This window comes from Engraulis encrasicolus, chromosome 2 (assembly GCF_034702125.1).
Source record: "Engraulis encrasicolus isolate BLACKSEA-1 chromosome 2, IST_EnEncr_1.0, whole genome shotgun sequence".
Lineage (NCBI taxonomy): Eukaryota > Metazoa > Chordata > Actinopteri > Clupeiformes > Engraulidae > Engraulis > Engraulis encrasicolus.
Genome location: NC_085858.1, coordinates 52,308,219 through 52,324,427, shown reverse-complemented (window position 1 = coordinate 52,324,427; position 16,209 = coordinate 52,308,219). Strand labels below are relative to the sequence as shown.

At 45.8% G+C, this 16,209-nt stretch overlaps 1 protein-coding gene and 1 long non-coding RNA gene across 4 annotated transcripts in view; both read left to right on the top strand.

Annotated features, from left to right (window-relative positions):
• The first annotated feature begins 1,055 nt into the window (after nucleotides 1-1,055).
• Nucleotides 1,056-9,968, top strand: LOC134441055 (uncharacterized). 3 transcript variants are annotated; one of them, XR_010033092.1, is made up of 4 exons: nucleotides 1,056-1,080; nucleotides 3,628-3,756; nucleotides 8,950-9,061; nucleotides 9,670-9,968. It is a non-coding gene; the product is annotated as an uncharacterized LOC134441055 (long non-coding RNA). The 3 variants fall into 3 exon arrangements; XR_010033093.1 differs by lacking the exon at nucleotides 1,056-1,080 and adding an exon at nucleotides 1,557-1,580; XR_010033091.1 differs by lacking the exon at nucleotides 1,056-1,080 and adding an exon at nucleotides 1,964-2,074.
• Nucleotides 9,969-13,694: 3,726 nt separating this feature from the next.
• The window catches only part of brsk1b (BR serine/threonine kinase 1b), a 34,698-nt gene continuing 32,183 nt past the window's right edge, over nucleotides 13,695-16,209 (top strand). Inside the window, exon 1 of the mRNA XM_063190983.1 lies at nucleotides 13,695-15,155. Coding sequence (XP_063047053.1) covers nucleotides 15,071-15,155 — 85 coding nt within the window. The 5' untranslated portion in view covers nucleotides 13,695-15,070. The remainder of the gene's footprint in view (nucleotides 15,156-16,209) is intronic.

Genomic DNA, 16,209 nt, shown 5'->3' with positions numbered 1-16,209 from the left:
TGTGTGTGTGTGTGTGTGTGTGTGTGTGTGTGTGTGTGTGTGTGTGTGTGTGTGTGTGTGTGTGTGTGTGTGAGAGCGAGAGAGAGAGAGAGAGAGAGAGAGAGAGAGAGAGAGAGAGAGGGAGAGAGAGAGAGAGACTTGTTTGTGTGTGTGTGGTGCATGTACACACATGAATTGTGTGCAGTGCAATGTGGTAAATGATGACTCGGCAGATGCAATGCCTGAGGACTAGATACTAAAAACTGTTCAATGTGTCTTTCTATGAGTGTGTCATTGTGTGTGTGCGCGTGTGTGTGCATGTGTTTGTGTGTGTCCATGAGAGAGAGTGTGCGTGTATGTTTGTGTATGTGTGTCCATGAGTGTGTCCGTGTGTGTGTGTGTGTATGTGTTCATGAGTGTGTGTGTGTGTATGGTTAGTGTATAGAAACAGGACTTTACCCCCTCTTCAGAGTCTCCCCTCCCCCTCTTTATACTTTTCCACAGCCATGACACATACGTGCATGAACACACCCATACCCGCATTCACACACACACTCCACACACACACGCACGCACGCACGCACACACACACACACACACACCCCTCCCCCGACAAGAACATGCCTTTGTCATTGAGTATAGATTTCAGCTCTTCCTTCTTCCTCTCTTGTCTGTATAGACTTCCCGTTTGCACAGTCTCACACTTTAACACACAAGACATTGGCACAACACACAGAGGTTGTTGCCTCTCCTGTGTTCCCTCACAGCGTCTATTATATCACTCCATTATTGATCCATCCACCTCTGCCTCTCTCCCCCTCTCTCTGAAAGGAGAGACTTGGCATGTTGTCTTTAGAGGAAATTCCGCTGCAGTTCCTCTCAGGGCCTCACTGCGTCTACTTCTCACTCTGTGTGCGTGCACCGCTACACACACACATGTGCGCACACACAGAGACATAGCACACGCCCCCTGCAAACCATAGGCGGCCATACATTGAAAGGAGATACATCAGCCAGCCCTGCAGCTCTCTTTTTTCTACTTCCTGTGTCCTTACTGACTTTCTCAAGCCTCTCTTACCAACTGACAGGAGTCAAGGGACGGTGAGTGGTACATTTTTTTAGGGTAAGGTTATGACATCTTTATAATACTGTGTCCATTAGGTAGGCTGTTGTAATTACATGCTACCTTGGTGGAATTCACTGTTTATTATGGGGCATAAATGCCATAAATGCATTTGTCAATGCGTGCCCTATAGTATTCAACTCTGTAGAGTGCAAGGTGTAAAAATGAGTGTATAAAGTAACTTGGTGTCTTGAGTTTGGGGAAGGCAACAGTGTGACTCTGTAGAAGTTTCTGTTTATGTGTGTGTTGTATTCTTTTCTTGTCTTTTATTTTAGTAGGAAGTTAGCACGACCTCTAAGAATAACACCCTGTCGCGCTTTTTCTACCTCACGTGTGCCTAGAGACCCCCCTTGAGATGGGAGGGAGGGCAAATATATTGTGAGGCGCAGCCTATAGCCCTGGTTACGCGCCTCTGTTAAACATTATGCGCTGCGTCCTCTAGTTCATTCCTGCCGCAACCAGCTAGGACAGAGAGAAGGTAACTGGATGGCATTTAATGATAATTTAATTAAGAGCGACTGCAGCCCATTTTGATGTATTCCTGATGAATATGAAGGAAATGTGTACTTTGGGTACACAGTGTTCTAGATGTTGTTGGGAGTGGGCGGGGGAGGGGGTGCCCTTCTCCTTATCATCCTTCAGCCACTAAAAGCTGCTTTATTCCTCCATTTCGTGAGCGTTGTCCTTTGAAGTACTTTTGTCGATGGTGTAATTAGCGTTATGCGTGAACTTTGTGAAGGGTACGAGGTGAAAGAAACTTGATGAGATAAGAAAGAGAGCGAGAGGCGTTGCAGCCACAGGCACGGGAATGGTCAAGACTTCATTACCCACAACTCAGTATTAACTCGTCTTTGAACGCACAATTGGACACCGGTGTGTTGGGAGGTTACAGTTGTTTCGCCAGCAGGTATAAAAGGCTACTTTTGGACTAATTAGCTACTCTTTCAGCCTGGGCACGCGGGGAGGTTACAGGTACGACTTCGACCCTACTTTAGCTTGTCAGTAATGCCTTTTCTTCCGTTTTGCCACGAGGAAACTGGATCTGAGCGCAAGTGGCGTCATCGCAATTACAAATGGATTGTATGCAAATTGTTCACCTACAAGTGGAGGAACTAATTAGTCTTTATTTCATTTGGTTATGCACACATCGCTGTAACCTTGTCGACTGTTTGGCAGTGTTGGGATTATTTAAAGCGGGACTCTTTGCGCACTTTTAAAAAAAATGGCAAAGTTGTCTTGAGTGGGCCTATGTAGGCTGAATAGGCTACTCTTGCAAGTGTTACCTTCTGTGCTGTCTGGTTTTTCTACGGTCGTTATCACATCATGGGTGTTTTTTTTTTAAAATAGGCCAACAGTTAATGGACTTCAGGTTGTTCAGCGTGACCTTGTCACAGCCACATGTTGGTGTAATATACCTCAAATTCTATCCATGCGCCGAGCAGTGTCCCCTTTGCATCTTTTTTCGAATCTCTTCAGATAATGTTGCCTCATGCTGCTTTACACATGGAATGAAGTTCCATTTTTCCCGAGGCACCTATCCTACTGAATGAATGGGGTTGTGCTGCACGGCTGGGCGCTATTTCACCAACTTCTCCTCAGATTGCGTATCTTTTCTGACTCGTAATGACATGGACCGCTTAAACAACTTCTCTTTTTAACCGAGATGTAGCCCTTCTTGCACGTGGCAGGCCTATTGTAAGAGCAGACCCTGACTATGCACGCGACCTCGGCCTCTCAGGTTAAAGTTCCACATGAACCTGCAACTTCTGGCGTTTCAGGTAATCCAATGATTTTTGAATCCGCTTAAAATGCGCCAAGACCCCCAAAGCAGGGTCTTCTCACGGGGCAGCAGGTCACGTATTAGTCAGCAGCGCAGACTTTTTTTTTTTTTTTTAACACGAATCACTTGGTGAGCTAAGACTTGGTTTGTGGCCAGAAAGGCTCTGCTGCTGATGGCCTGCTAGGCCTACCGCCAATACTACTGCCAGCAGGTGGCGCCCCAAGATAAATGGCCCACTGAGAGGTGCGTTGACGTGCATGCTTCTGCCCTGCATACCACTACTGCGTCGGTCATTGATAGGCCGATATCTCTTGCCGGGGCATTTATTTTTAGGCATATTTAATCGATAACTAGGATTGGGTTGTTTTGGTCTTGTTTTGTATTGGACCCAAATGCATTTGCCCCTTCCAAAATGGGTTGGAGTGCACCAATAAGGTGCCTATACTTGATGCCAAATTGTCATGGCTACGTTTTTGAACTTTGGTAAGGTTACTCCCTCCCACCAGCTCTCCTATTGTTGGGCGAGTGGGACGGGATGGATCTCTCCTCCCCCTGTCCTGCCGCCAGCACTCATGTCCACATGTGTGTGCTGTCTTCATCACGATTTGCCCTCCCTCTTGTGTACACTCCACCCCTCCCCTGCCTCTCTCTCCCTCCTCTCTCTCTCTCCCTCTCTCTTCCACTTGCCAACTCTGACCACACTGTGTGCTCTCTCTCCCCCTGTCCTCTGCACATGCATATACAGGAGCTCACAGGCTAAAGACGCACAGCCAGACACAGCACTAAACATGTCGGACTCTGAGAGCGCTGCTGCCCCCGCCGAGGCCCCCGTGCCCGCCGCCTGTGAGGCCATCAAGGCAGACCTGGACAAATGGTGAGTTTTGAGTCCACATTGCACCACTCACACTGGCTTAGGGGATGGGTGAGGAAACGGGTCAGAACCTGGCGGGAGTGGGGTGAAGTGTCTTGACTGACGGGGACGGGTTATGCTGGGGCATTTTTCCTTTTCGCCCAGGTGGATGGATGGATGGATAGATGGGTGGTGTTGGATGGGTGCAAGTGAGGAGGAAGGATTCAGTTGATTGTAGGAGTTTGTCGCCGTTTGCAATACGAGAAAATGGTGGAACGGTGGGTAGCCATATTGGGATGGAAGAGGACACTGGTGTTGTGGGGGTCACTGATACTTTTTGCCATAACTCATTCATGGTTTCAATCTATTCTCAAGTTGAGTTGTATTTTTATGGGCTGGTGAGATGTAGCAATTTTGATCACTTTGCTACTGCTTGCCAGTTGGCGTGTGGGTGCTGGAGTCCAGGCGTGATGGCTGCTGTCGCTGCCTTTGCACACGCCTGATTGGCGGCTGAGAATTTGCTTGCATCACACACGCATTCTTCCCTCATTTCTGCTCCTCCACTCTCCATCCTTAGTCAGCTACCCCCTCCTCCTTTCCCTGCACCCTCAGGCATCTCCATGTCTGCTCCCCCACCGTCCTCCTCCAAGGCACTGTTGTGTGTCAACATCTCCAACAGAAATGCAAACGTGTGCAAGCGTGCGGACTCCTGCATTCTGTTCTACTCGCCATTGCAGTGCAGCAGCTCCCCCTACCCCCCCACCAGTAGGATTAGTGTGAGCTCGTTATGGGTTTTATCCCTTTTTTTCTGAAAATGGCTGGGTGGGGGCTAGGACATGCAGTGTTTGTGCTGAGCCAACCTTGGGTCTTGTCTACCTGTCATTGACGCGGCAATGTCAAAGTTAGGAGTTGATCCCTGTGACTTAAACGCTTGCTTGCTCTGTTGCATCCATTTTTAACTGTCCGTGGAGTTAGTTGGATGCAATCAAGCTGATTAAATGGGCCAGTGCAAGCTTCTTGAAAGGTCTGGACCTTCACAGGTTCTGATAAGAGTGCCATGTGCTCAGCCATTTTGCACTGGTGGTGAGTCAGAGATAAGCTGAGGAGGGGTGAGGGTGTGATCCTGGTCAGTCTGCCAGCTCTCAAGCCAGCAGGGGAGGCAGGGGATTCCTAGCTAGCTAACTAGCCGCTAGCCTGTGGGTGTCGTAGGACTTTTTTTTTTTTTAATGGTCAGTGCCCTAGAGTAGTTTCTTTGGTAGGTCAGTGAAGACCAACATCCTGCATGCACTGAAATGACATTGAATTAATTATCCTATAATTGGATCTCGGGAGCTTTTTCACACCCTGCTCAGGCGGTGTCCCAGTAAGGTTTAATTCCCCAGTCAACGTCAAAGAACCTGTTTTGCTGCTCGGATTTTCAGTTCCAGCGCTAGTAGAAGGGAACCACCGTGGGCCTTTTTTCAGGGTCTCCATGGATCCTTAAAAAGTCTTACTTTCAATATTTCTTTTTTTAAGGTCTTAAAAACCCTGTAGCTTCAGTGGGCTGCTTGTCTTCATTGGCTCAGAGCTGCTTCTGGTAGCCTGGCGTCCTGATGACCATGGCTTCTTGCTGTTGTCATTGAAGTCTATATGATCCTGCTGCTGACCAGCTGAATGTAGTACTCTCAGAAGACTGACTTGGTTTGAGTAATCCATACCATGGATGATTATTTTTAGCTTGCTCGTAAATAGGTCTTGCATGCTTGTAACCCCTCCATGCATTCGCTTCATGATCCTGGGGTGTGAGATATGCGCCATATGCAGGCTTGCGTTTCTTGAGGGAACCAGACACTTCCAGGGTTTTATGCTCTTGTCTTCGGCAAGTGTGCAGCCAGTCTCGTCCCTCTGATTTAAGAGCTAGTCGGATGTAGTCATGACTGGTGTTTCTAGAGTATTAATGACTGGCTTCTCTGGCTTTGACCTGACTTGCTCTCGCTGTAAATCTCGAGACAAATCACCATATGATTCTAAGATGGATGCATCCCAAGTCGACCAAGATTGTTTGCAATGCCCTCAAATGAAGATGCGCTGTTAGCAGTTATAAAATGACACGATGACCTTGACTGACCTTGGATGGTGGGAAGGCGTGACCTTGGAGGCCCTTTTAACTTTGCCCCTCTGTATTAAAAAAAAGTTGCGTATAGACAAGGGCAAGGTATAGAATCCTGTAGGCTACATCTTTGTATCTTAATGACCAGCCATAGGGTAACTTTTCCCATAAACATTAACTGGCATCTTTCAGCAACGTTTGCTGTGTAGGCTAAAGCGTTGCATAATGCCTTGTCCTTGCTTGTCAAATGTGTATGTACTAACTGACTGGTATGTGGGCCCCACTCCGCTCAAAGAATGCCGCTCAGCGCTGTTGGAAATCAAGTCTCTGCATGGTTCCTCATTGATAACATTGTCTTGGCAGTTAAGTGGGCTGCCTGCTAGTGAGTGAATGGTGCTATAAAATGCTACACCATTTTGAGACAACCAATTTTGCCATCTTGTTTTCTCCAGTTTTTCTGCCATCTGGTTCCTTGTTCATCTGGAACTCTTAAGGCTGAAAGTTTCACTGTCAGTGAAGGGGACTCACCTTTTTACTTCCGGTGTGTGGTTTCCTCTGGTCCAGTGCACTTCCCCTCCTCCTTGGGCTGCGCTCATCTCACCTGTGCCCGTCCAACATGATCTCCAAAAATTCCGTTTTTCCAAAATTCTGTGCTCCTGGACACGGAATTGTTTTCCGTGCTCCTGGACACGGAATTGTTTGAAGTGCTTTCTATAGGCTATTTCCACAGTCTTGTGTTTTCTCAGGATTTTTCTCATTTCAAATATTTTGTCTCAAAAAAACATTTCTTACTGACAGGTTAGGGTTAGGGATTGTTTTGGTCTGGGCACAGCTAGTTTTCTTTCATTCATTATATGAGTTTGATAGCCTAGCAACCAACTGGAAAAGGTATTTCTCAAAAATATGTCTTTAATGACAGGTTAAGGTTAGGGAATGTTTTGGTCAGGGCACAACTTAAATTGCTATAGCATTATTTTGTTTAGGATTAGCATTTGGTATGTATTTTCTAATGATGGAGTTAACTCGGTGCTGTGGTAATAGCCTATAGAAAGCACTTCCGTGTGCCCATCACGGAAAACAATTCCGTGTCCGGGAGCACGGAAAACAATTCCGTGTCCAGGCGCACAGAATTTTGGCAAAATTCGTGCTCCTGGACACGGATTTCGTGTCCTTAACATCCGTGTCCAGGAGCACGGAATTTTTGGAGATCAGGTAGGCCCGTCTGAATAATGCAGTGGCCTCTATAAGGAGCGTCTGTCACTGTAAATAATTCAATTTCACAATTAGAAAGATGGCCTAACCACACTTGCTTCACTGCCCGCCATTATTATCTTGTCACCTTGGATCGCTTTTCAGCTTGTTGGTACCTAAAACCTAGCTCAATATCTTATCATGACCGTCGCTGTTTGTTACTGTAGATGCCCAAGTCACAACATTTTTGTCTGCAACTTTTTAGGAGCAGACTTTTCCAGGCCCTCATTTCATTCACAGCGAGACCACGCCACCGGCATTTCCCTGGCCCTTTTATTCCCTGAGCTGCATCTTAATTAGAGTTTTTGTGTAGAGCGGTTGCATAATCGGCGCCTAATTGGGTTTGCCTGTAGTGGCCAGAACAGTGATGCTTTGCTAGGCAGTTTTGGCTAGCTCGTATTGTGAGGTAGTGTTGAACTCATAATGGGGTTTTTCTGCCCCCCCCCCCTCACCACCACCGCAACCTTCTCCCTCCTCCTGTGCTCTCATTTAATATTGAAACGCCGGTGTGGTGTCTTGTTCTCGTCCACCCAGTCTCTCAGTAGGATTATTGGGATTTGGTTGCCCCAGGGATGATTTCCTGCACAGCTTGCTGGGTCGTTCATGTTGGCCCTGCAGTTACAGGACACATGTACACAGATGCACGCACCACACACACACACACACACACGCGCGCGCACAAAAGCCAGGAGAAGGACGCGCGCTCTCGCACATGCGCACGTAGCACGCAGGGCTCAATGAAAGTGGTTGGTGTAAACCTCCTTTAATCTGAAGCAGCCAGCTGTGTGTTACATCACTGCTGGGAGAGATGCATGCATGCATGTGTGGGAGGGAGGACTGGATGGATGGATAGATGGAGCGAGCAAGAGGGGGAGCGGGAGAGAGAGGCTGCAGGAGTAGGGATGAGCCAGTGGAGCCGTGCTCGGGATGCCCTTTTAAGAAGGATGAGGAGGGGGCTGGGCTGGAGGACCATGCAGGGCTGGGCTGGTGTGGTGTGGGTCGTCATTGGTCGCTGTAATGTTGCACACAGCCAAGGATGCACGATCCAATACCTGCCTGCAGGGCTCCATGGGTTTTGCATAGTCACGCGATGGCCGCCCGTGTATGCATGTGTGTGTGCACGCACTCTGCGCTGTGGTTTCCCCCTCCCTTCTCTCTTTCTCTTTTTTTTTTTTTCTTCTTCCCAGTCCTCGCAGATGGGTTTTCTCTGCCCTCCCTCCTCCCCCTCTCCACCGCTCTCGCCTCATCACACTAATGCACACTGTCAGTGTCTGCCGCTGTGTGTTGGCGCAGTGGGCTAGGAATTCTCCCCTGTACATACACACACTGCACTAACCATGCTGCTGACGGGAGGGGGGAGCGGACTGGGGGCACCACCACCACCACCATGCATCGAGCTTCACCACCACCATGCATCGAGCTTCACCAGTCTCCAGATTGAGTTATTGAGTAGTGGAGGGTTGGGTGGCAGGGGATGATAATGAGTTCGTCCCATTTGAATTTTAATAATTGATTTTGCCGCACCATTGGCAAGCAAGCATCATAAATGTAAATGTTTTTAGATTTATTGTTAAGTCTGAGAGCAGCAGGAAAGCCGGCCCAGACATTCGGTCATATAAATTTAGTTGACATTTTGCGTGTGCACTCTGCAGACCTTACATCTGATGGTGGGCTAACGCCCAAAACATCCCAAGCTCGTTTAAAAGGATTTTATTTTGGGTTTACACAGGTGATCTGTGCTTGTTATCCATTGGTTGGCTTTTCTGCTCTCATCCCGCACCTAGTTTCAGATGAACATGCCTCATTTTGACCTTGTGCCTTTTTTAATCGCTTTATTGAACTTGTATTTTAACATGCATCCTCTCTCTCTCCTCCAGTTTGGCAGGTAACGGCGAGGAGGGCTGCAAGGAGCTGATGGAGGCGTTTGCCGCCTGTGTGAAGAGTGCTGCTGAGGCGTCGTGAGGCATGGAGCTCGGTTCTCGGGGTAATGTAAGCACGCAACGTCTCCTTAAACTCCCTCATGGCCTTAATTCCACCGTTGGGGTACACTGCCAAAAACCTGAGTTTGTTAACCCCGAGACCTGCAGTTAAGTCAGGTGAACCTGTTGGTCTCAGACCCCAGGGGTGTTGGGTTCTTAACTAAATAAATGCCAACATGGCTCTGATCAGGTTTACAGCTAGACGGTGGAGTTAAATAAAATAAAAGCTTGTAGCTTAAGTTTGTAGTATACATTATGACTTGATGTTCACCAGTGTTGGTGATCATGTTTTCCAAGTGCTATTCTCACGGTTTAAAGGTTTATACTTTAACTAGCTGTGTCAAATAAACCAAAGGTCACCAATGGCTATGTTTACGTTAAATTAACTGAACATATGTACTCTGAACAAAGCTGAATTCCCCTTTAAAAAAACCACCATGTAAACACGTCACAATTTGGAATTAAATGAAAGCCCAAAAACTCAACAGAACTCTTTAATTCTGAATTATTCATTCAGAATTAAAAATGTCATGTAAACATGGTGAATGTAAACTTTTCTATGCATCCTAGTCAAATCCTGTTTTTTAATTTGTCTTTTCTCTCATTCCCTCCCCACAGGTCCACTGCACTGAGTCCTCCACCTTCCCAGCATTCCCTTCTGCACATGGCACTGGACTGAATGAGTTGACAGATTCTTATGGGGGTTTGGTGGCAGAATCTCATCTTGTCCCCTGGATCCTTCCCTCCTGTAAAGCTTATATACGTGATCTCTGAGCTGAGCCTCCCTCTGTCCCCCATGCCCCCCTCATGGCTGAATTGTAGGCAGTTCTGGAGAGCCCATGGCTGTTTTATGTAAAATTGTCTTCATGATGCTTACATTTAAATGGAAATAATAAAGTGGTGATTGGTACAGTGTACGTCCTTCTTCTCTTGTGGTGTTTTTTTTTTTTTTCAACAAAATTGCTATACATGTCCAGCTTTGCCTGGTAGTTTAATTATCAGACATGCTCCAGAATTTGTCTCTTGGTAAGTTTTCCAAGTAAGAAAAGGCGTTTAAATGCCAGTTTCCCTAAGCAAATGTTATCTGTGTGTGTATGGGGCATCTGAAGGTAAAATTATTTAGATGTTTGATGGTTTGGCGTCCTTTCCTTTTTAAATCTTCCACCTCCCTGCAGCATGGACATAAGGGTAAAAACAGGTTTAAACTCTTGGCTCCTTAGCAGAACTGGGATTTGGTAAAAGCTGCGCCAAGACCCAAACAGCATGTGGTTAACTCTGCGCTCAAGCAGTGTAGATACAAGGACTACTTATTAGCTTCAAAGAAGTAGATGACTAAATCTCAAGTCTGATTGCTCGGAGACTGTAGTAAATGCCAATTGCTTAAAGGACAACTGTACCATTTTGAACACTGAGCCCCTTTTCTGTGTTGTCTGCAATGTTTTAGTCACACTCACCATGTTTTAAATGTTTGCTGCCATCTCTATGGGCATGTCTAAATATGTTCTTAAACACAAACATTTGTTTTCAAAATTATGCATCTCACTAAGTGGTTAGTGGTGTTCCCTAACAAGTTTGAAGGCAAAATGTGGCTTCTGTCATTTTATTTTTCATGTTGTGAATTAATGAAAAGTATTTACGAAATGCTACATAAAACACTACAGAAGCTAGTTTCACTACAAATATTGTTCTGGAGTACCAGTGAGTATCCCTGAACACTTGGTGAGTTGCAGTCTTAAACATATTTTGGACATGCCCATTGACGGCCATTCTAAACCTGTTTGAGCCGAAATCCAAATAAGCCAAATGACAAAGACTGCAGCAAACATGAACTAAGTGGTGGTGAGGATTCTAAAACATTGCAGCCAACTCAGAAAAGGGGCATAATGTTAAAAATGGTGCACTTGTCCTTTTAATGTCTTGTCAAATGCATTTCTACAAACCTGATAGTGTGTTAGGGAGAGTTTGAGTTCTTTGGGGTTATGAGACAAGGGCCATTGTTCCTCTGTTTTAAATGACATTGAATGAGGCTTTGTAAAAAGCCATTGAGGTTGAACGCTGTATCTTAATTGGTTTGGGTTGTTCACCACTCGTCTACCTGTGTAGAATAGGATTGCCACACCTGAATTTGAATTTTTAACTCTGCCACTTGGCTGCCATTCATTTATCCTATTGTAGCATTGTGATTCAGGTGTGCTTTATGCATTCCTGTAGCCCTCTATGCATGTGTTTCCATGAGGGTCGATCTGCATATGTGTGGGAGTGAGGTTACCGTGTGTAGGTGGGTGGGTCTAGCCTACATCTTAGAGGATCTGTACTGGATATGTTCTGCTATATACAGTACATGCACATATACATAGCTGCCATGTCTGACTGCACTACGTCAATATGACCTATGTCCTCCTTTGCCATGTTTTCCTGGAACGTCTCCATACAAGCACACACATGCGCACCCCTCCCTCCAGGCATAGGCGCGTACATGCGTAGGTTTCACTCAACACACACATGCTCAAGTCGGCCCTGTAGGACCCCTTACACATTTCAGAGGCACTTCAACAGCTGCCCGAGTGAAGACGGGGACTGGGGAAGACTGTCTGGGGGGTGTTTCTCAAAGTGAAGTGTTCAAGCCTTGCTGGTGCGTGTAATGTAACACCCATTTTTCGCAGGATTATCCAATTATTAATTACCCTTAGATCTAGTTATCGGATCATAGAGGTAGAAAATAACACTAGTTATCGGATACTCCATGGTGAAAATCCGCAAAAAAAATGGGCGTTACTCACGCTAGCAAGGCTAGAAGATTTCACTTTGAGAAATACCCACTCTACTGTTTCTCTTCTCAAGCGCAAGAACTTAATTTGGACTCTAAAGACCAAAGTTTATGCAAGAAAAGTACACATAGGTAGCCCTGTGATGAAAGAAAAAAACATATACAGTAGGTCTACCTATAGGAACTTCTCAGAAAGCATTCCTTAAAAGAATGGACAAAAAGATATCATGGAAACGTGGTACTGTTTGACACCCAGTTGGCTCTCCTAATACCTGCAGCAAGGTAATTGAGCACTGGTCAAGCACAAATAAACTCACTCCCAGCCAAGCCACTGAGCTAAGCTGCTGACCATTCGTCCTGGTGGTCAAGCATGTGTTTGTGTTTGTGTTTGTGTGTGTGTGTGTGTGTGTGTGTGTGTGTGTGTGTGTGTGTGTGTGTGTGTGTGTGTGTGTGTGTGTGTGTGTGTGTGTGTGTGTGTGTGTGTGTGTGTGTGTGTGTGTGTGTGTGGTGGGCCTGCCAGATCATCCATCTGATTAGCTGGAAAGCCCCTTTTAAAGGGGTTAGGTGCTCGGGGCTTGCAGGGGCTGTTTGTGGCATTTGACCTGACACCCGGAGAGATGGCCTTAAGGTTAAGTTAAGGGCTTGGGCCACAGTCTCGTGTCCACTCTCTAAACCCTGTCCCTCACTTCACATTGGCCAATTTCCTCTCCATCCCAAGCTGTCTCCCTTTCCAGTGGTCAGTAACACACTACCGTTAGACTGTTACACGGAATAACACCTTGATCGCATTGGAACTGTTGCTTGGTTGTCTTGGGAAAAAGTGCTACTGAGAATGAACTTTATAAACTAACAATGCACTGTGCCTTGAGTTTTCCTGTTGATTTCCAATATATTGTTCTATTGTCTCATATTGTCTCTTCAAGTATCATGAACATAATGTCTGTTATTAAAAAGTAGGCTAATGGAATTAAGATCAATATTAAAACATGAATTGCGGCACAACCATGCAGCAAGTTAGTTATACGCCTACATTATTGTATATCCTTTACATCATATGAAATGGGAATATACTGTACAATTAGTATACATTTAAAAACACACTAGACTGTTACACTATATTGTAATGCAATCAAGATCATATTAGAATGTATTTGGTCTAGTAGGCCCTATGTGCTGTGATAGAAGAATTACATTTGTTTCCATAAATGGTCATTCCACTATTTCACAGCAAAAATACATTTTTCTCCAATCCTCACAGACAAAGAGATGCGGTTTAGATACCTGCTTATTACCTGGACCTAAATCGTGGTTATGGTCAACAGTTAATATAGGCCTAATAGTGTACAATTTAGCATTTCAAGAATCATTACAGCCAATACAGAGTGCATCGAAGAGCTGAAGGGGTATGTGAACAGATCTGTACTGCCATCGTGTGTGCATATCAGGTATTACTCCAGATGTACTCAGTAGGTTGAACTGATGTCACACAATTCTAAATCATTGTGATCTAAATATTATAAATACATCAGCAAAATATTTCTCCAGCTGTTGGTTATTTGAAATGTAAGTAGACATAGTTTATCTGATGAAAACAAATGTCAAAATAAATGTCAGAGGTGTGCGCTTCAACCCTTCAATTCTAGATGGCATTTTTTTAAAAGTAGGCCTAGGCTATTAGATGTGACAGGTTTTTTGGCTGTCAGTCATCATAGTCATCCTATGATTCCGTCATAGCATCCATTCAGTGGAGCATCTGTGCAGAGGAGTGTGTGTGCGCGTTGTGGGCAGGGTGGGGCGGTCGAGCCGAGAAGGGGGTGTTCTGGGAGAAACGGGAAGGGAGGGGACGATGGAGAGCGCAGGCCGAGCAAAACCCGGATGCTGATGCTGCCAGTATTGAATCAAGAACAGCACGGGGAGAAAGCGATAGGGAGCGGGGCGCTTGATAGCCTAGCAGATGGGGTGTTGGAGTTATCCGTCACGAAGCAAGTGTTGCATTTTTTGAGGGCAGCTCTGTTTTTCGGGGATACAGCCAGAGGCGCAAGGACGAGGCAAGACAGCGAAAGAGGCTGCAGCTGCGACGGACGGAGAAGATGCTGTGATCTATCCGCGGAGGGAGGGAGGAGGAGAGGCGGAGGATTCTACGCCAGCTAAAGATGCTTGCATTTTCTAGAACAGTGATGTATCGCTTCAAACGCCCAGACCTCCGACTAATGCAAGAAAAACACAATTTGGTTTTGGTTTTGGTAAAAACCCCGCAACGGGACTGAATTAAGACCCCGAGGCTGTGGATAAACGGCGTCTCACTAGAGCGAGCCGAGCGCACACAGGGTGGCTCTCTTTTCTTTCTATTTCCGGATGTGAGGCCTGGAGTAAAGTAAGTAGTACTCCAGACACAGGACATCTTTCACCACTGCGGTTTAAATGGGAGGATATTCACTTGACGGGCAACGTGAGAAGATACCCGATAGGATTTATCAGCCTGAAATTGCGAGATCAACTCAACAGCAGGATAACGGATTGCTGTCGGATAGCTAGGCCTATATAAGCTAATGTAATTCTCAGTGAACATTGTAGCCCTTTTGTATTTGCTACTGTATCAAGTTTTTAGGTCTATCATCTATTTTTTTGTATTGACAGACTTGGGCAAAATGTGTCAAAGTGTAGGCCTAGCTGACAGTCAGACCGCTGGACGGGCTGGTTTACATGTTGTTGGGGGGCAGTAATCATCTTTTTTTTGTCAGCGCCTTTGAATCTGCGATGACATCTAGCCTACTAGACTTACATCTAGGCTACATCATCGACATTCCGGTCTCCACCGTATTTTTGTTAAAGAGACAGACCATGCTACCCCTGCTACGCCGCCATCCCTACTGTCAGAACATAGTTGCGTGTAGTCACCCTAATTTGATAAGAATCTTTGATTCATTAGTTTGATGCGCACGGACGTGGCTCCACGTCCTCTTGAGTTGGAATAGTTGATGATAGTCTATTGAGAATTAAGAGAACACATTAACTTGATATTTCGATTAGCCCTGAGCATCACTGGCAAGTGGATGTGAGTAGGCCACACTATTGTCACTAAGAATAAGCTCAGTCCAATTTCTTGTCCCCTTCTCACCGTCTGGAATGTCGCTAAGGCGGAACTGCTCGGCGCGCAGGACCCATCGTTGCAGACCTCTTTGGAAGAAACTCTGATTAATTTATTTTTTTGCTCGCAAAAACTCTGATCCGGGAAACGAATCCTTCGAAGAAATGTCCAGTAAGGAGTTGTCGAGTCAGTCGGCTCAGTACGTGGGGCCTTACCGCCTGGAGAAGACCCTGGGGAAAGGCCAAACCGGTAAGGATCAGCACTGATGTCTTGTAGCCTGCTGAGATCTTATGTGTCAAGCTGTGAAACATTTATGTTCCAGACGCTCATCTCCGTGTGTGGGTCATCATGGCCTATTTAGAAGACAGGTGTGAGCTACCTACTGGAACTCACAAGTGTAAAAGCCAGAGAAGTGGTTTCCAGCTGGGGTCATCAAACATTCTTTGATGGGGGAATCAATGCGAGAATATTCTCTCTCTCTCTCTCTCTCTCTCTCTCTCTCTCTCTCTCTCTCTCTCTCTCTCTCTCTCTCTCTCTCTCTCTCTCTCTCTCTCTCTCTCTCTCTCTCTCTGCCTGGGGTGCTGTCTGTGCATCATTGTGGTACTGTTGCTGATGCTGAATCAGGCACCCCTGCTTTTGGGACAGCAGTTGTGTTAGTTTTGGAGAGGTCACACTAACACTCTTAGAAATGCACAAGCTGGCAAATTATATGGGTGCAGATGTTTGTGGGCGTACTGTTAATAGATGTGCCTGACATCTGTGGGAGGAAAGCAATATAAGTATTTCATGGCATGCAATGTAAGCCTAAAACAATAACAATTATTTTAGGAGTTTCTCTCAACTTTCTACAGCTGCTGAGAGGTTTTGAATAGTGTTGCAGATGTGTCAGTATCTCAGGGGCCCGGTAAAGGCCTGTCATAGTCAGTCCAATCTTGATTTCCTGTACGTACGTAGTTCTATAACCCTGTAATGTATCCAATGTAGCCATTTAGTCTTGCATTGGGTGAGAGAAGGTCAATGAAGGATCTTTGCGTTGGACAATCTTTTGGTTGTCCCGTAGCAGATACTTGAGAGTGGAAGGAAACTCGAGTGGCTTAAGAGCAAGTGTCAAGCCAAGGTGCATAACCTACCTGCTACTTCCATCCTGTTAAGGTGTCATGAATTGCAGACAAGGCTGGATGAATAAGTCTATTTATCTGAAGAGGGTAACATCCACAATGGGAAGTTTACCTGAAATACTTGAAAAAGGCTGGATGGCTGAAATGTTGTTTCAGTAAAACATCTGCATCAGCCACAGGAGTGT